A 21268-nucleotide genomic window follows, 5' to 3' on the forward strand; every position below is an offset into this window, starting at 1 on the left:
TTTTTGTTTGTTTTTTGTGTTTTTTTTTTTTTTTTTTTTTTTGTATTTTTCTGAAGCTGGAAACGGGGAGAGACAGTCAGACAGACTCCCGCATGCGCTTGACCGGGATCCACCCGGCACGCCCACCAGGGGTGATGCTCTGCCCACCAGGGGGCGATGCTCTGCCCCTCGGGGGGGGGGGGGTCACTCTGCCGCGACCAGAGCCACTCTAGGGGGGGGGGGTCACTCTGCCGCGACCAGAGCCACTCTAGCGCCTGGAGCAGAAGCCAAGGAGCCATCCCCAGCGCCCGGGCCATCTTTGCTCCAATGGAGCCTTGGCTGCGGGAGGGGAAGAGAGAGACAGAGAGGAAGGAGGGCAGGGGTGGAGAAGAAAATGGGCGCTTCTCCTATGTGCCCTGGCCGAAAATCGAACCCGGGTCCCCTGCACGCCAGGCCGACGCTCTACCGCTGAGCCAACCGGCCAGGGCGAGAAGGATTTGGTAATACAGAAAGAATGAAAGGAGTTGAATATGAGGACAAATACTCTGAGTCTGGAGACTGCTAAATATTCGTGTCCTCAGGCACTGTTCTAGGTCACAATTTCTTTCTAGATCTCTCACTAAGTGGATTCCAAAAATAATTCTCAGTGCTGATGTCTCTTATATAACTCGAACACAAATCTCTTTCCTGAGTTCATATGTAACTTCCTTGACATTTTTATTTGGATATTTCACAGTCATTTAAACTTTATATGTCTAAACAAGAATTTTTAATGTCAGTACCACCTTAACATGTTCCTTCCCCTGTCTTTTTCCATCTCAATAAATAGAATCACCATACACTTAATTATTTCCAGCAAACAACTAAGAATAATTATTAAATTTTCCACGGCCTGCATCCAATCCATCAGCATGTCCTAAAGGTTGCATCTACAAAGTTTTTTCATAATCTTCCAATATCTCTACATCTCTATTAGATATTATTCTAGCCCACTCATCATATTTCTTATCTACACCAGGGCTTGACAAATTTTTTTCTGTAAAGAATTAGATAGTAAATATTTTTGCTTTGCAGGTTACATGGTCCCTGTCACAACTATTTAATACTGCCATGCAGCATGAGAGCAGCCATAGACAATCACTGTCAGTTGTGTTTCAGTAAAACTTTATTTACAAAACCACGAGGCAAACCCATAGGTGATAGTTTGCCTACCCTTCACCTAAACTATTAGAATGGCCTTCTAACTTGTGTTTCTTTTTCTAAACTGTATACTGTTATAGTTCTATGTAGAAGTCAGAGGTTTTATTAAAAATATGAAACAGATTATGTCTTCTTGCAACATAAAATTGTTGAAAGGCTTTTCATTGCAAATGAAGTCTGTATCTTGGCTTAGAAATTTCTGTATGACCTGGCTCTTATTTATTTATCCAACCTCACTCACATTACTACCCCATCCCTTTCTGACTATGGACCATCCCCCACTTCCAGTGGTTTGACTAACAATTTTTTCAGTTTATGATGGTGCAAAAGTAACATGAATTTAGTAGAAATTGCACTTCAAATTTTGAAGATGTTTTTGCAGGCTAGTGATATATGGTACAATAATCTCTCATGATCCTGGGCAGCAGCAACAAACCATAGCTCTCAGGCTGGTACTGATCACAAGGGTAAACTATAGATTCTCTACAACAGGGGTCCCCAAACTACGGCCTGCGGGCCGCATGCGGCCCCCTGAGGCCATTTATCCGCCATGCTTCTGGAAGGGGTACCTCTTTCATTGGTGGTCAATGAGAGGAGCATAGTTCCCATTAAAATACTAGTCAGTTTGTTGATTTAAATTTACTTGTTCTTTATTTTAAATATTGTATTTGTTCCCATTTTGTTTTTTTACTTTAAAATAAGATATGTGCAGTGTGCATAGGGATTTGTTATAGTTTTTTTTTATTGTCTGGCCCTCCAGCGGTCTGAGGACAGTGAACTGGCCCTCTGTGTAAAAAGTTTGGGGACCTGTGCTCTACAATGTATTGCATTGCCAGGTTTTATGGATATTGTTTCGTGTTTCTGCATTCCATCATGTCTACCTATTGCTCATCTGTGGCTCCTGCTTCTGGTGAGAAGAAAAGGAAGGGAATAACTTTTGAGATGAAACTCAAGGCAATTTCCCAGCCATCATCTAAAGTAAGTGTTCTGAGCACAGTTACGGTAGGCTAGGTTAAACTGTGATGTTTCGTAAGTTAGGTGTATTAAATGCATTTTTGACTTACAATATTTTCAACTTCCATTGGGTTATCAGGACATAACCCTAGCATATGTCAAGGAACATCACTAAGTCCCAGCCATCACCAGCCTTCTTTTAGTTATCAAAACACAAGCTCTTTCCATCCTTTGTCCTTATTGTTCTTTCTGCTTGGAGACTTTTTCTCTAGGCTCTTTGCAGGGCTTTGTAATTTTTATGCTTCTGTCCTCAGCTTAAAATGTTACTTCTTCAATGACTATTATTATTTTTTTTTTTTTTTTTTTTTGTATTTTTCCAAAGCTGGAAACCGGGAGGCAGTCAGACAGACTCCTGCATGCGCCCGACCGGGATCCACCTGGCACGCCCACCAGGGGGCGATGCTCTGCCCATTCGGGGCGTCGCTCTGTCGCGACCAGAGCCACTCTAGCGCCTGGGGCAGAGGCCAAGGAGCCACCCCCAGGGCCTGGGCCATCTTTTGCTCCAATGGAGCCTCTGCTGCGGGAGGGGAAGAGAGAGACAGAGAGGAAGGAGAGGGGGAGGGGTGGAGAAGCAGATGGGCACCTCTCCTGTGTGCCCTGGCCGGGAATTGAATCCGGGACTTCCACACGCCAGGCTGACGCTCTACTACTGAGCCAACAGGCCAGGGCCCAATGACTATTATTCTAATGTAGGTATTGCCAGCCCATATGGCTTTTATCAAATTATGAAAGCATTCTGACTCTTCATAGCATCTATTGCAATCTCTCTCTCTTTTTTGTGTGTGTGTGTTTTTCTGAGTGAGAAGCAGGGAGGCAGAGAGACAGACTCCACATGTGCCCTACTGGGATCCATTCAGCAAGCCTACTAAGAAGCGATGCTCCACCCATCTGGGGCATTGCTCTGCTGCAACTGGAGCCATTCTAGCACCTGAGACAGAGGCCATGGAGCCATTCTTAGCGCCCAGGCTGGCTTTGCTCCAATGGAGCCTTGGCTGCAGGAAGGGAAGAGGGAGATAGAGAGAAAGAAGAGGGGGAAGGATAGAGAAGCAGATGGGCGCTTCTCCTGTGTGCCCTGGTGGGAATCGAACCCGGGACTTCCACATGCTGGGCAAACACTCTATCACTGAGCAAACTGGCCAGGGCCACAATCTCTATCTTGTTTCTTTTTTCCATTGTACTTTGACCTCTCCCACTATATTATAAACTCATGGCCCTGTTCATCATTGTATCTTGAGCTCTTAGCACAATAGAAGTATAACAAAGTAGACACAAATACAGAAAAGTCTAAAGACAGTGAATCATAAATTGAGGAAATTACTACCAAAGAAAGAGAGAGTGAGCACTTGAAGAGACCAGACTAAAAAAAGTGCAAAACTATTGCTAAAGGGGATGGAGAAAGATCAAGAGAAAATGAAAGTCTTTTTTTTAAAAATTATGTAAATGGCTTTATTTGAACTAATACATCACTTTTCAGAGTTAGAGTAAGATTATAATCTTGAAAACTATAGCAAACAGCTTGACAAAGCTAGCGTACATAAGTCCTACATACATAGAAAATGAAAGTCTTTACACATCATTCTGTCAGTAGAAAGAATCTGGAGAACATGAGTTGCTGTAAATCTGAATAGCCAAATGATTTTTAAAACTCTGCTTGGCACATATGGCAGTCATTAGTATTGCCATTTGTAATATTGTTGTTATTATATATATATATTTTAAAATATTTTCTCATGGGTATACACTGAACCCTTGAGGAGAGAAAGAAGTTGTAAAGGCCACTCTAAACCCTATCAACTAGTCTTTTTTAATGGTTTGTTTTTAATGGTTTATAGGAGTGCTTCTCAAAAATACTATGCACAAGAATCTTGTGACACACTTCTTAAAACACAGATTCCTAGCAATCTCCATCCTTGGGTCTGAATTAATAATTCTAGGGAAGAGGTCAAGAATTTTTTTATTGGAATATGATTTATATGCCGTAAAATGCACCCTTTTGAATTATACAAATCAGTGGTTTTTAATATATTCATAAAGTTGTGCAACTATCACCACTAATTCCAGAACATTTTCATCATCCCATAAAAAGAATTCCATCTGTCCTCAATCCTCTCCTTTGCCAGGCCCCTAGAAACCACTATTCTTTTTGTCCCTGTGGATTAGGCTGTTCTAGACATTTTGTGTAAATGGAACCATACAAAATACAGGTTTTTGTGTCTAGTTTCTTTCACTTAGCATAATGTTTTCCAAGTTCATCCAGGTTACAGCATAAACTGGGTACTTTCCATGGCTGAATAATATTCTAATATATAGATACATCACATTTTGTTTCTCCATTTGGAAGTTGGTGAACATTTGTATTTCTACTTTTTTGCTATTGCAAGTAATACTGTTGTGAATATTCATGGACAAGTTTTTGTGTGGATGTATATTTTTAATTTTCTTGGTTATATACCTAAGCATGAGACTGCTGGTCATATAGCAACTATTTATATATATTTAAATTTTAAGGAATTGCTAAACTGTCTTCTAAAACTTCTGCACTATTTATATTCCCATCAGCAATGTATAAGCATTCCTACTTTTCTACATCCTTACAACATTCACATTATCTGCTTTCTTGATTATAGCTATCATAATACATATAAAGTGGTATAGTACATTTGTTTTACTTTTTTTGTGACAGAGACAGAGAGTCAGAAAGAGAGACAGATAGGGACAGACATACAGGAAGGGAGAGAGATGAGAAGCATCAATTCTTTGTTGCGGCACCTTAGTTGTTCATTGATTGCTTTCTCATATGTGCTTTGACTAGGGGGCTACAACAGACGGAGTGACCCTTTGCTTAAGCCAGTGATCTTGGGCTCAAGCTGGTGAGCCTTGCTCAAACCAGATGAGACTGTGCTCAAGCTGGCGACTTCAGAGTCTCGAACCTAGGTCCTCTGCGTCCCAGCCTGACATGGAGCCACCACCTGGTCAGGCTTTTTTATTTCTTTACTGCATTTTTAAAAATTAATAATGATATGAACATTTTTTATGTGCTTATTGGCTATTGTGTATCTTCCTTGAAGAAATTTTAATTTAAACACTATGGCCATTTTTATTTGAATTATTTGTCATTTTATTATTGAATTCCAAGACTCATTTATATATTCTGAATACTAAATACTTATTATATATATAATTTACAAGTATTTTCTTATGTGGATTGTTTATTTTCCCTTTCTTTATAATGGTAATGGTATTTGGTGATGCTACAGATTGTAATTTCAGCATATACTGTAAGTCAGATAAAAGTAAAAAAAAAAATGCTAAAGAATTCTTTTAGCAAAACAATGTTCTTAAAAAAAACTTACAATGAAAGCATTTGAGCCAAAACAGGGCAGGGCGAACCAGAGAAGAGCACTTTAGAAGAATAAAAATTTAATCGTTTTAGAAAAAAAAAATTTAGCTAGAGAAAACACAACTAATTTTGTCCCCAGAAGTATCATCTTTTGTCTAACAATATCATTTCACAATTTAATAATCCAGGAAGAGAAAGAGATCTAGAATTGGTATGAGTCCAAGGTCAATTGACTGATTGATTGATTGTATCAAAATGGCAGAAGGCATTCAATGCAAATGTAAGCCATACCCATTGAATATAAAACCAGAAAGATTTCATTAGATCATGTTACATTTAAGTAGAAGTAAAAGTTTGACTTACATGTAATGTAAGTCATGTGACAGGCTTATGCAATGGGTTAATATTTTGACATATTAATTAATGTGTTTGCCTCCAATCTCCTCACAGCAACAAAGTCAACAGATTCTACCCAACACTGACACTCCCAAGGAGCCACATAAGACCTAACCTAACATCAGCAGATCATGCATCCCATTTCAAATGAGCACTACATATCACATTTGTTCAAAAATTACATACTTTCTTCTGGTCTCATTGAGGACCTACCCTTAGCATCATTCAGTATGTTATTCATTGAACATCAAGAAGTAATCATAACTACCTATTCATCTAAATTTTTCTCATCTTTTTTCTAAAATACACCCTATGGACAACCCATTTATCAATGTCCCATCTATATATAATTCCTCAAAATAGAAAGTCAAATCTTCCTAGAGGTTCAACGATAGCATGCAAAGGAAAGCCTGAACATGTAGTACAGTGAAGGTAACTAGAAACTAACTGGAATTTTCCTCATCTCAAGCCAGAAGAAGGGTGACGCTGCTGCAAACACATACCTGTTATAGTTGTAATGCTCCTAACAATGCTGCCACTGGCTTTGTTCCTGGTTGTTGTTTGTGTGTTTGTTTTTGAGATTTGGCTAAGACTTATGGTCACCTACAAACATCTTATTTGGGGCAGAGATTCTAAATACTCTATTTAATATGTAGCTAATGAAAGGGAGAAATTTCAAAAGCTAAAAATAAAAAGGAAGCATCCAAATTGGTCATTGCTGCAGCCCATATGGGATGCAGCAGTCATTAAATGTTGATCTAAGTGTAACAAGACAGCCTTCAGTAAAACCTGATATTTGTACTTTGGACAGCTAAAAGACTTTGAGAACTCCTGAACAAGCATAAATTAGCTGACTATGTGAAAACTCCACCCTTCTTCATCACAACATGCTGTGGCATATCATCTATGCACAATGTGCAAAAATAAAAGATGAAATGTGCTTAGTTGTACATATAATAAAAGTTTCTTGCCAGTAACAGAATTAAGTTAACAGGTTTTAAGACAAGGAAATGAGACATTCCTCCTAAAAGCAATGGCAGAAATTTAAGAGACAAAAAAGCTAAAATGGACAAAAAAGGAAATAGTTAATGTTTAAGTATACCCTTAGATGAGTGTGTAAAATTAACTTTCTGAACCCATAAAGTTACTCTGGAAGACTTTTCCTGACACATCCTATTTAACTTTACAAACGCACAGTAGTATTACCAGTGATATTTTACCCTATTTAGCTTTTTGCACTTTACAAAACTTATCTAGGTTGTCCTTTCTTGGCTATTATTGAGCAACTGTTACTAAACTTACCTTTTGGATAAAAACAATAAAAACTAAACAAAATTTATTAGGTAATGGCTTTCATGCATTTTATAAGAGGCAGTGGAAAATCCTATTTATTGAGAGAAGGAGAACACAAGATGTGAGCCCCTCAAAAATTCTGACATTCTGCCTTATGGGGTCTTTAACCTGCAAAGAGGAAGAACCCGAATAGAGCTCAAGCAGAGCTGACTTCTAAAGGAGCCTCAGTGGGTGGGATGCAGTTCTGAAGAAAACAAAGTATCGATATGTAGGAATTTATGCAGTTTCCTGGCCAAAGACTGGTTATTCAGGTACAGGGTGAGATTCTGTGAGACTTAGAAAATATGACCAGTTATATGCCTGAGGGCTCTATAGTGATACAAGAGGACATATAGTGCTAGGAATGTTGTAGCTCTGGCCTGAAAAGAGAAAAGAGACCTTGCTGAATAGTTCCAGTATTCAGGTAAGATGAAAAAAAACCTATAATGGTTGTCCTATAAGTAAAGAATATATCCTAGGATTAAACTCAAAACCAAATAGAAAAATAATTCATCCTGCCAAGACCAAAATATTCTACCAATAATATAATATTTCCCAAAACAAAAGTCAATATCCTCTAAAAGAAAACAACATTCCAATTTCTGATAAGATTGAATATAAAATGTTATGCATATAATCCAGTGGTTCTCAAAGTGTGCACCAGGGCACACTAGTGCACACTAGAAGATTTCCAGGTGTGCCCTATGGTATTCCAGAGAAATATATGCCTGTTGGGACCAAAAAACCCAGCAATTAAGAGTAAAAAGAGAGGAATTCTTCAATGTATTGACGAGGAAATGAGGGTTTGCCTTTCAAATATATGTTCAAACATTGAAGAAATCGCTAGGACACATCAGGCTCATATTTCTCATAAACACAAGAATGAAAAAACTTAACACATTCATGCTGGGACCTGCCGAATTTACTAAGTCTTACTAAGAATGTATCTATCTATCTATCTATCTATCTATCTATCTATCTATCTATCTATCTATCTATCTATAGATAGATAATTTTTTGTCGTTTTTAATTTTTTACCCCCTCTTTTTTATGAATTCTAAAAAGCATAACTCAAAAAATGTAACATAAAAATGTTTTTTAATGTCAGAATAAATTTAATTTTGTCATATTCATTACATTTAATTGCCATAAAAGCATGCTTGGACTTTATAATATTTTTCTTTAATATTTGACTTAATTATTATAACATGTTGCTCAGAAATTTGTATATAGTACATCTACAATTATTTGTATGATTTTTTTTTAGTATTTATTATACTACTTTTTTATTTTAATGCAGTAACATTGATAAATCAGGGTACATATGTTCAGAGAAAACATCTCCAGATTATTTTGACATTCCATAAAGCAAAAGCTATAACAAGTATATCTTCTATCACAGTTAAAAATTTTAATACCACTTACTAAGTAATTGACAGAGTAGAAAAACTACCACTTAATATACAGTTGTTTTGAAAAACACTATCAACCAACTTCACTCACTTGGAAATAAGACAATTATATCCATTCTCACTGTTTCAACCTTACATTATGCTGGAGGCTTTAGCTGGTGAAATAAGGCAAGAAAAAGTAATAAAGACTGAAAAGGAAGAAGTAAAACTGTTTCTTTTTTATTCAAATAAAATAACCATTTATCTATAAAACATTTAAAAACAATCCACAAAATAAACCTGTGGAATGGCAACCTATGCAATGAGAGAAAATATTTGCAAACCATGTATCAAATATGGAGTTAATATCCAAAATATATGAGAAATTAATACAACAGCCAATAAATAACCTGATTTAAAAATGGGGAGAGGATATGAATAAACTTTTTCCCAAAAAAGACCCCTATAACATGGCCAACAGGTTCATGAAAAGAAGTTTAACATTATTAATCAACAGGAAATGCAAATTCAAACTGCAATGAGATATCACCTTATATCTTTTAGAATGATTATTAAAAAGACAAGCGTTAACATGTGTTGAGGATGTGAAGATAAGAGAACACTTGTGCAATGTTGTTGGTAATGTAAATTAGTATAGCCAACTGGTAAAGAAAACAGTATGGAATTCCTCAAAAATCTATTATCTGAATGTAGCACAGTTTATTTATTTATTCACCTATTGAAGAACATCTTGGTTGCTTCCAAATTTGGACAATTATAAATAAAACTTCAATAAACAGGTTTCTGTGTAGATTTAATTTTCAACTCCTTTACCAAAGAGAATGATTGCTGGACTATATGCTTAGTATGTTTCTTCTTTGTTTTTGTTTTTTAAGTGAGAAGAGGGGAGCTAGTGAGACAGACTCCTGCAGGTGCCCTGACAGGGATTCACCTGGTAACCCAGTCTGGGGCTGATGCTTGAGTACTGAGCTATTTTTAGCACCTGAGGCCATCACCTTTGAACCAGTCCAGCCACTGGCTGCAGGTGGGAAGAGAGAAAGAAGGGGGAGGGAGAGAAGCAGATGGCCACTTTTCCTGTGTGCTCTGATCAGAAATCTAATCCCAGACGTCTATACCTCAGTCTGATGTTCTATCCACTGAACCACTGGCAGGGGTTGTATGTTTCATTTTGTAAGAAACTGACAAACTGTCTTCTAAAGGGCTGTACCATTTTACATTTCCAATGAGCAATGTATGAGAGTTCCTGTTGTTTCATAACCTTACCAGCATTTGATGTTGTCAGTGTTCTGGATTTTGGTCATTCTAATAGGTTTGCAATGGTTTCTCATTGTTTTAATTTGCACTTCCCTGATGACATATGATGTGGAGCATCTTTCCATATGCTTATTTACCATCTGTACATCTTTTTTGGTGAGGTGTCTATTAAGTCTTTGTCGTTTTTTTAATCAGATTATGTTCTTGTTGTTGAGTTTTAAGAGTTCTTTGTGTATTTTGGAATAAAAGTATTTTATCAGATATGTGTTCTGCAATATTTTCTCCCAATCTGTGGCTTGATTTTTTTATTCTTTTGGTAGTGTCTTTTACAGAATAGAAATTTTAATTTTTGTATAGTTCAGCTTATAAATTCTTTTCTTCATGAATTGTACTGCCTCAATTTATTTTATTTTCAAATCATCATTGAAAGTTAATTGAATATACTTCATAAAAAAAATTCCACAAGTTTCCTTTATTACAAAGAAATAACTTGTGCCTGACCTGTGGTGGCGCAGTAGATAAAGTGTCAACCTGGAATGCTGAAGTCTCTGGTTTGAAACCCTGGGTTTACCTGGTCAAGGCACATATGGGAGTTGATGTTTCCTATTCCTCCCCTCCTTTTCTCTCTCACTCTCTCTTTCCCTTCTAAAATAAATAAAACCTTAAAAAAAAAAAGAACTTGTGCAAAATCACATTGTGAGAGATATCAGCTTGGATCTACCCCTAATACACTAGTCACTATTATTTTTTTTTCTATTACATTATCCTTTGTCATAGCATTTACCAGTCTTGTTCTCAAATTTCAATTAGGGAAAAATAAAAACAGTCCCCAAGGAACATTCTGTTCCACAGAGAGTGACTTCCAGTCTGATATACTAAGGCTGAATGTTTGGAAACCAAAATTATTGAAAGCAAAACATTTTGTAAAATAGTTTGGTTAATTTACTCTCCAGGGGAAGCCATGCTTTAAATTCCAACTGGTTAGTAGTCATGGTCCAACATTAGCCAGAATTTCTAGGATTTTTTTACTCTTAGTTTGGCATTACAATATCACTTGTGTCAGTGAGACCAATTTACTAATTCTCAATTCTTGTGAAAATAGTATTTCACAAGTGTATAAAGCTTGTTATGTAGTGGAAATTTATAATCATATTTATGAAAAAATTCATGGCAAGAAATCAACTATAGAAAGAAGTGTTCTATTCCTATTTTTCTCTTTTTATCTTTGGTTTGCTAATGTTGTTGTTTGTCTTAGTTCATCCAGGAAAATTTAACAACATACCATAGACTAGGTGGTGTATAAACAACAAAAATTATTTCCACCTTTCTGGACCCTGGGAAGTCCAAGATCAAGGAACTGGTAGATTAAGTGTCTAGTGAGAGTCTGCTTCCTGGTTCATAGATGGTGAGTTCTTGCTGTGTTTCACATGGTGAAAGAGGTCAGGGAGCTCTGTGGGACCTCTTTTGTTAGACACTAATCCCATCTTAACACAATCACACTGGGGGTTAGGAACTCAATGTGAATTCTGGGGGAACAGAAATGTTTAGACCATAGCATTGTTGTTATTGTTGGTAGTGGGGGAGAGGGGTGTTATGTGTGTGTGTTCCTGTGTGCTAGTGGTTCAATACTTTTTGATTATCTAGAAAGTATATAAGTCACATGTAGAAATACATCAAAATTAGTCTTATAAGAACAGCAATCAATGAAGTTCTAATATCTATTAAATGAGAATGTAAAGTGAAGCATCCACCGGGTATAAACAAATGTCGGAGACTTTCAGAGGTATAGATGTAACTTTATTGGCCAGTTTCACCTGCGCAGGGGCAAATTCCCTGGTATCCAGAGACACTGTACTCAGTAGGAGCTGCAAATGGGAATCACGCCTGGCGCTTACAGCTAGTTCCTTATATATATCCTAAGTAAGCAAGCATAATACAGAAGCAAAAATAGCGGTTACCTATTCACTAAGGGAGTTGCACATAGCATAGCAACAGGGGCTGGGTCTAGCTCATTGGCAAACTTCAAACATAAACTTCTGATAAGGGTCTCTAACCAATGGAATGCAAATGTTTGTCTTCCTTTGTTCTTAGCCTTACAGGGTCCCTATCCTTACTTACCTCCCTGTCTCTGCGTCTACACTCTGGCAATCCCAGCACACTTTCCTGAATCTAACAATTTGATCTTTTCTTGATCCTTACATAAAGTATTGTGAGTTTATATAGAAGTGGATATTACTCCGAAAAATGCTATGAAGTTTAATGGTGTCAAAACAGTACAGTAAATGACCAATGTTAAGCATAGCATTAGAAGTTTAACTTTTATAACGGGCCTCTGCAGTATCATACCAAAGACTTCTGAAAATTTATTTAAGAATAGTCAGAAATGTAAATTACAGCATAGGGAATATAGTCAATAATATTTTAACAACTGTGATTGGAGCCAGGTGGTATTTGAAACATCAGGAGGACTACTCTGTAAAATATATAGTTTTCTAATGCAATGCCAGTGGCTGAGGCCAGACAGGTTCACATTGGATTTTGGCAGACGGTAGAAAAACTGTGGAGCCGAAAAGGGTGGGGCCATTTTGTTTAATAAAGTCTCACAATGGTGGACAAGCACACTGGCCGGGGAAACCACCTCTCAGGCAAACAAACAGCAAAATGGCCCCTCACAGTGGCAGGCAGGCAATCTGCACATCCGCAATCCCCCATCTCTCTTGGGCGCAAGCACCCACAGCCTTATGCAGGCATACCCATGTGCCTCTGCCTCATGCTAATGCACTAATCAGGCAAAGTGCTTGTAGCTGGTACACCAGCGAGCAAGCCTAACACAGCTGCCCCACATCTAACCACTATGCTATACATCTGAAACCAATACAGAATATAAACCATAATTGAAAAATAAAAAAACAGCTCAGATATATATATGTTTTTTGCTTAGCCTAGAACAAATTTCTGAAGAAAGCAAAGAACACTTCCTCTTCCTGAAAAGTCCAAGGCTTTCTGAAACATTTAAAACTTTAATACTCATCTTCTTCTTTTACATATTATCTCTTGTCAACAAAAACTTTTTGCAGGCTTGCACAGCTGAATGAGACAACTAGCTTCCTCGTCCACCTAGGAGGAAGCAAGGAAAAGCTCACCTATGTTACTTGGAGCCCAGCTCAGTTTGAACTCAATTAACATTGAACCATTTATTTCTTTTTCAAGCAGACTTATTCTGAAATGGGTAGGAAAAAAAAGATTCTGGACAAAAGGAGAGGGAATATGTTTCTGACATTTCACAGTAAATATGGGCAATTTTGAAGCAAACTTATTACTTAATGATGTTGCCTCTTCAATCGACTGCCAAGTCCACTGTGGAAGGAGGCAGACTGCATTGATATCACAAAGTTAACCCAGAAGTAAATGGTTTTTTCATTTTCTTGGGCATTCAAACAAGTGATTCTATCCTCCACTTATTGATTGATAAATTCTTGTACTGTTAGCCTTGATGTGCTTAACTGATAATGATATGTGCATCTTTAATTACTGCAATCATACAGCATTGCCTAGAGATAATATAAAAAGTAGTAGGCATAAAAAAATACAAACTTAAAAAACTACTTGAAAAGACTGATGCCATATATTGATTTGTTAGAAGAGACAATTTAGAATAACATTTCTAAACTGTTAACATTCAGCACAATATAACTTAATCAGAATTTTCCCTTGTCATTTACTTTCATTAATCTCTAAGTCACAGAAAATATGTAATTTGGTTGATACTTTAGTTGTACAACTCTTTTTTTTAATGTCAAATATCCAGCTCGCTTCTGAACATTCTTTTGAATAGTTCAGATTTAAAGACAAAATATCATTTGAATTGGCCCTAAGAAGAACCAAGAAACAATTTCCAACTTAGGGAAAAACCAACTCTAAATAGATTTTCAAATGATTATTGACAGTGAATGGCTTCATCTTTCCTCCTTAACTTTAAGATTCACTTGTAATTTAAAGAACACTGCAAAATAAAAAGTCATTATCTGTCATCAAACGTTCATAGGCTGCTTGCCACTGAACTTGAAACTTATGGGAAGTTACATGATAAATATACGATATCACCACTGACTTTAAAGAGTTTATAGTTGGCTGGAGGGAAACAAAAATAATTAAGTAATAAACTCAGTTTCATGAGATGGTTATTACAAGTGCACTCATGTTCAAAGATCAAAGGTAGTAGCAATACATTTCAATTGGCTTTGTCAGAATAAACCTCAGAGGAGACAGGACTTGGTACTGATCTTGAAGAGAGGGAATTAAAAAGCAGGTAACAGTTTCAGGCTGGTAAACCTGGAAGACTTTTGGACTTTTGACGTCACTGTGGTCTCAAAGGCCAGGAGTAGATACTGGGGATTTCAACAGCTTAAAATATGATTGTTGGGCAATACAAATCAAATGGTTAACCAGATGTGGAGAGCCATGGCGTGTTTTGCCAGTGACTGTGAAGAAAGTGGTTTGTAATCTGGAAACCATTAAAAATTTATTGTGGCAGATTCTCTAGCACTTGACTTCCAATCCTGGATTTTCTACTTCTTAACTCTCTCTCTGGCTTTTCTTTCCTTATTTGAAAATGAGGATGGGACACTTTTGCTTATCTTCCAAAGAAAATTAATATGAAGTTTAAATAAAAATGAGCTTGGAAATATTTTGGAAGCTATAAACAATTAAGAATGTTTTAATTCTTATTATTTTACTATGTGGTATTGTAACTAAAATTTTATTGCTTTGGACAAATCAGTCTGTCCATATATATCAGTATCATTTTGCAGATTGTTTTATGATCGCTTGGAACAAAAAGAACACTGTGCCTTTCATTATTACTTGGACACAATGCAGGTAAAGCAACTGGCTTACCTTTAAATTGATGATAAAGAAGCGATTACTTTAAATAGCTCTGCCTTCTATGGTACATGGTACTGTCGTTTTTAACTACAGGGAGTCTTGGACCATCCACAAGCCTATCTGTCTTTGTACAAGGCCCACATCAGAGATGCCTAGACAGGAGCCAGACATGGGCCATGTGCCAGATGATTTTAATGAGAACCCAGGTTAAGTTACTTAGTGCTTCCTGGTTAGGCTGGGCAATGCAACAGCCCAATTTTTATTGGGGATTTTCTACTACCTGCTTGCCAGCTGGAAAAATATGTTTTTCTTTATATTATGTAAACAATGCATGCTAAATTGGCTTAATGTAGCAATGAGGTAAAGCACGATATTGATAAGAGTGTCAAGAGGAACTGGAAATCACATCCCATGACTCTTCTCTGATCTTAACACTTAGTGCCAAAACTAATTCATGTTTACTTATATTTAAAATAGGTTATTTGGAATTCATCTAAAACACACACACACACACACACACACACACACACACGCAAATTCAATAACCTATGTCACCAAACTTTTTCTCACAAAGTCTTATTATACTCTGGTTTATTTCCTGTGGTTAAGTGGAATTTAATTGTCCAAGGTTTTTAGTCACATGTTTGCAGTCTTGTCTTACCCACATTAGTGAGGTTTACCTTTTGTCTTTAGATGCATGGTAATCTCTAAAATGTCAATATGATAAATCTGCAGGCTCTTTTCCCAGATTGCCACTCCCCAAAGGATGAAGGAGGTCATTAGCTGAGTCAGGTATGATGCCGATGGTATCAGGAAGCTAGCTGTTCAGGAGAGAGATCTTCCCGTTTAGCTTCCCACAAAATGACACCAAACTTCTCAGCCTTCCTCAACTAGAGAGTTTTGTAAATTTCTTTCCAGACTAAATGATCTAAAAGGTCTATGACACCCCCCCCCTTACTCCCCAATAGAGGCGATATCCTGACAAGGAGGATGAGTGGAGAAGTTAATAAAATTCTCCAGGGTCATGGGGGACAAGGAAAAGAATTTTGTTTCATGGCTGGTTTCCACTTGACATTATGTTTACTAATTGCCCTTGCTGACCTACTGTGAGGTCAAAGTTCTTGAGAACAATTTAAGAGAGTATCTAGTTAGATTTTCATGAAAGAAAGCGAATGTGCTATTCCAGCATCATAGCTATGCATGCCGCAGATTTAGACTTGTAAAAGTCCTGCCATTAAACTCTGGTGTTCTAACTACTTCCAAAGATATCAGAGATAGAAAGGAAAGGGAGAGGAAACTGAAGCTACCTCACCCCTCAAATTCAGGGTACAGCGCTGGGCTCACTCCAGTCAGGGTAGGTCTGCTAGGACACATTATTAATCATCAAGTCAAATGATTCCAGAAACTGGTGTGTATGAGTGACCCTTCCTTCCCATGAAGTCGTTTGATTAAAGCCAGAGTTCAGTGCTGTTTTGCTGCCAAATTGTTTCAAATCTCTACAAAAAACTTCCCGATGATCCCCTCAAATCCATCGCCCTCCACAGCGTCTCCAAAGTGGGTCAGTGACACACCTGGCTGAGGAGCCATAGTTAGAGCAGGCTGGGTCTCCCTGGCATTGCTTTAACCTGCACTACCCCCACCCCATCATACCTCCAACCAAGGACAGACCGCTTTCAACACAACGGTGTAATAAACAGTGAAAGCAAGGCATCATCATGAGGGCAGTATGCTTGCTGAACAACAAGTTCAGAATTGCCAGTAAGCAGACTTGATTTTGGAGCCTTTTTCTGACACTGACTTAAAGTGGGAAAACAGACACTTTTATCATAATATCTTGGCTTCCAACGCTGGCTGCAAGCCAAATAATAGAATAATTTGAGGAACCTGGAATGACCCACCTGCAAGGAAAAGAGGTAGGGCTTTCAGCTTAGTGCAGTTCTAATGATGGCTTACATATCCTGTTAATAATATATTAGTATTAAGGATGATCATTCGTTTTCCTAAAGTCAACTCCTCCCTCCTTTTCTTTGGTTCCAGCCTTCCTCTTCAGGTGGAAGCACCTGTTAGAGGGCTCTGTTCCCCAGGAGAAGCTGGTCTTCAGTAGCCCTGGCTGGCCCATTAGATGAAATCTCCCTGGGTGCTCACCTCCAGCAGGAGCAGCGGCTCCATCCACCGCGGGGCCAGGCTACCACGTGCTCCGCAGAGGGGCCCAGGACACTCCCTCCTCCCAATCACCCCCCTCTCCAACTCCTACTGCCCTCTCCCTCCTCTTACCGTCCCCCTCCCGCCCCCTTCTACCACCAGCTCGATCCAGGGAATTTCCCAAGTATCCCAAAGCTTGAGTTTACTGCCCTGGGGGAGGAGGCGATTGCCAATATAAGGGATGCCCAGGGCTTGGGGACTCCACACTGCTCCGGAGTTTCAAATCTCCGCGCCTCCTCCTTCCTAAATCCGCGCCCTGTTGCCGAGCCCGCTTCGCCGCTATGAGTCTCCAGTCCAGCTGCGCCGCCCTGGTCGCCTGCGTCCTGCGCCCTTCGGGAACTCGGTGCGCGCTGCTCGCGCTGCTGTTGCTGCTGCTAACGCCGCCGGTGCCCCTGGCCAGCGGTGAGAGCCACAGCCTGCGGGATGCACGCGGCAGCGCGCTGCGCCCAAGCCTCTGCAGCGGCCGAGAGTCCCGGGGGCGGGTGTGTCCCGGGACAAGCCTGCTGGGGAAGAGTTTTTCCAGCAACCTGCCCTATAACGGTGTCTCTCTTTCTGCCCCAGGTGTCTCTCTTTCTGCTCCTTCTGCAGTCCAGATAGAGCTGCGTTGCATGTGTACAACTATCACAGCCCGGATTCCTCCCCAGCTGGTCAGGAATATGGTTAAGATCCCCGCAGGGCCGCAATGCCCCAGGGTGGAAGTAATGTAAGTCCTCGTGCATTGTGGTGTCCACTGTGACCTCGGCCTGGGTCGTCAGCCCCTGCGGCTCAAGAGCTCATCTCTGTCTCTCTCTCTTTTCTGCAGAGCCACCATGAAAAACGGAAGGCAAGTCTGTATGGACCCGGAAGCCCCTGTGGTCAAGAAAATGATTCAAGTATCGACAGGTACCCTGACATTTTGATCTTCGCGGTTTTTAAATCAATTTTGGAATGTAGCCTTTTCAAGGTCCTTATTCCCTGCATAGGTTTGGCTACTACGTATCAACCCATTCATAAAATAAACAGCTTGTTCAAAGGAAAAGAGAAAGTTGTTCCAAAAAGTCCTGGAAAAATCTTTATCACCAATCTTTCATGTAATAGCTTAAGTGGTTACACAGAACTCATGACTAATATATATAGAGAGAATATAATCCTTGAGTCCACTCTTGCTTTTCATTGAGTTTAAGCTTTGTATTTTAAAAAGTAACATAAAAGAGAGTGGAAATTTGGTGAAACTGATATAATTTTTTTTCTCAATAGTGAAAAGCAGAAAGATTAAGAAGGACCATGCATTGGAATAACTGCCCAGTTCTTCAGCAGAGCAGTTTTCTGGGGATCTCTGGACCCAGTGAAGACAGAAAGCAAGGATTAATTTTCTCCAGTGAGCCCAGTTTTGTCATGAATTCCCCACTTTGAGAATGGAATGGAATGAGGGACCTATGCTTGTCCTTTCAGCTTTCTGCTCACCTTATGAAGTATTTTACATAGTATTTACTGTTATTTATTTGCTGTTTTATCTGCTATGCTATTGAAATCTTTGGCCATTGACTAAATAATGTCAAGAATCACTGGTTGTTACCCTTTCAGGTGGCTAGTTTATTTCTAGAATATGTACCCTAGAATGTTATTGGAAAGGCTATGGCATTAATATGTGAATATCATATATAAAGATAAACCGTTATCCCCACTCTTCACATGTAACTATTTTAGTATTATTTCTTAAGGACTATCTCAGAGAATTTCCTTACTCTTACCCTGGGATCCTACTTAAGTTTTATCACATTAGAAAGCTAGGCATACCCTATCAGTGGAGAATATATTTCCTCATTTAGAATTTATAAATGTTTAAGTTCTAAAAGGAGTAATATATTTATTCTTTTCCTATAATTTTAGACAGTTGATGTCTTCTTAGTATGGCATAATGTCATGACTTATTCATTAAACTTTGATTTTTATATTGTATTTATTAACTACTTTTATTATGAATACTATTTTAGTCACTAAATATTTGCTTTGGGTGAAGAAGCTGGGAAATAGGTACATTCCTTATGGCTAGTTTTGTTGTTTTGGGGGTCGTTTTTTTGTTTAATGAGAGAGAGACATACTGACAGATAGGAAGGAGGAGAGATGGGAAGCATCAGTTCTTCATTGTGGCACCTTAGTTGTTCGTTGACTGCTTTCTCTTATGTGCCTTGATCTGGGGGGCTTCAACTGAGCCAGTGACCCCTTGCTCAACCCAGCAACCTTGGGCTCAAGCCAGCGACCATGGAGTCATGTCTATGATCCCACTCTCAAGCTGGTGACCTCGGGGTTTCAAACCTGGGTCCTCTGTGTCCCAGGCCGATACTCTATCTACTGCGCATTGCCTGGTCAGGCCCTTATGGCTAGTTTTTACAGAAATACATCCCTTTAGTTTTTGTAAAAGTAAGACAAATTTAACAATGATCTGTACTCTGAAAGTTTTGAAAATATATTTGAGCTATTTGAATATAAACTTATCATTTAGTTTTCAAAAAATACACAACATTGCAAAGATTTGTAAATCCTTATATTGTATCTTTTTAAGGTTTTGACCATTTTGTTATAAAGAATTATAGATGTATCACATTTACTATATTAAAATTGCACTTTTTAGTTCTGTGTCTCATTAGTTTCTAATACTTTTATTCTTTGGAAAAAATAAAATATTTTAAAATTTACTTATGTTTCTTCTTATACTGTTATGAAATTGTATTTTTCTTTAATTCTACTTTATTTTGAAAATTAACTGTTTGTTTCTGGCTAGCAGAGAGGACCCTTGTTTCCCAATGCCATTGCATTAGTTCAGACTTTCCATTACCCCTTCATAGCACCAATAGCCTCTGGGTCTTTAGAAAACACAAATAGGTAAGACTTCCATATCTTCAATGCTCAACTGGCTTTTTATTTCCTAGACATGAAATAAAAGTTGTGAAAAATGGCAAATTATGTTCAGGCTCAGCCGACTCCTGGTTGCACCTTCACCTTCACTTTGCATCCTATGTTTGCAGTCAGGTGCTTAGTTCTTCCCTGGGCCCATGTCTTGCATTTGCCAGGGCCTCTACCTGGAAAGGGCTTTTCCTCTTCCGCCTCTAGGAGGAAGCTTATTCATCCTTCTGCACTCAGCTCTAACAATACCTCCTGCATAAATTTTCCTTGACACTCCCAGCAGAATTTATGGTTTCTGTTTTGATGTTGTTATAGCATCTTCTAGATCAGGGGTCCCCAAACTTTTTACACAAGGGGCCAGTTCACTGTCCCTCAGACCGTTGGAGGGCCGGACTATAAAAAAAACTATGAACAAATCCCTATGCACACTGCACATATCTTATTTTAAAGTAAAAAAACAAAACAGGAACAAATACAATATTTAAAATAAAGAACAAGTAAATTTAAATCAATAAACTGACTAGTATTTCAATGGGAACTATGCTCCTCTCACTGACCACCAATGAAAGAGGTGCCCCTTCCAGAAGGGGGCCGGATAAATGGCCTCAGGGGGCCGCATGCGGCCCACGGGCTGTAGTTTGGGGACCCCTGCTCTAGCCTGTCAAAATTATTTCATTTTGTCTTGTGCTCATGACTGTATCTATCTGACTCAGTGCATCTCTGATTGCGCTGGTAAATTGTTCCTCTGTGTCTCCTCCTCATAGGGTAACTGAGCGCTGAAACTTCTTTCTATAGTGCTACAATTTCTGACAGGGAAATTACTAAGATTGTCTTTCTTGGCGTCTCAGAGACTCATGTTTATTTGTGTTTCATTTATCTGTAAATTTCTTAGTTTGTTCTGGTATATGTCCAATTTGGTGCTTTTCTCTTTTAATATTTTAAATCTTCAAAAATCTTGTAGATCCTAAATTACTCTATATGACAAGTATCCTCTTTTTTATTTTCTCCTGGTAAGACTTCAAGGTTCTGATGATTTTAAAAAAACAATATCTCATAGGGGTATTTTTTCATCTGTTTTTGTTATTAATATACGTAATTTTACTTTAGTTTTGCAGTTTAAGATCTTTAGACCCTTGTGTCTTTCCACATCTTCCTTGAAAATTTAATTCAAGTTGAGTTTATCAGAATAAAATAGACACATGCTGAAAGCCAAACGCAGGAGTGGAGTCAAACAGAAATGAAGTGTTACCTATCAATAGCTTAAAGCAGGGGTCCCCAAACTTTTTACACAGGGGGCCAGTTCACTGTCCCTCAGACCGTTGGAGGGCCGGACTATAAAAAACTATGAACAAATGCCTATGCACACTACACA

At 38.4% G+C, this 21268-nt stretch overlaps 1 protein-coding gene across 1 annotated transcript; it reads left to right on the forward strand.

Moving 5' to 3' along the window:
- Positions 1-17129: 17129 nt before the first annotated feature.
- CXCL6 (C-X-C motif chemokine ligand 6) lies at positions 17130-18571 on the forward strand. Its single transcript, XM_066384754.1, has 4 exons — positions 17130-17415; positions 17575-17716; positions 17816-17895; positions 18250-18571. Exons 1-4 carry the CDS (start codon positions 17295-17297, stop codon positions 18288-18290), a joined length of 384 nt encoding a protein of 127 aa, XP_066240851.1. The 5' UTR covers positions 17130-17294; the 3' UTR covers positions 18291-18571.
- The last annotated feature ends 2697 nt before the right edge of the window (positions 18572-21268 follow it).

This window comes from Saccopteryx leptura, chromosome 5, assembly GCF_036850995.1.
Source record: "Saccopteryx leptura isolate mSacLep1 chromosome 5, mSacLep1_pri_phased_curated, whole genome shotgun sequence".
NCBI lineage: Eukaryota > Metazoa > Chordata > Mammalia > Chiroptera > Emballonuridae > Saccopteryx > Saccopteryx leptura.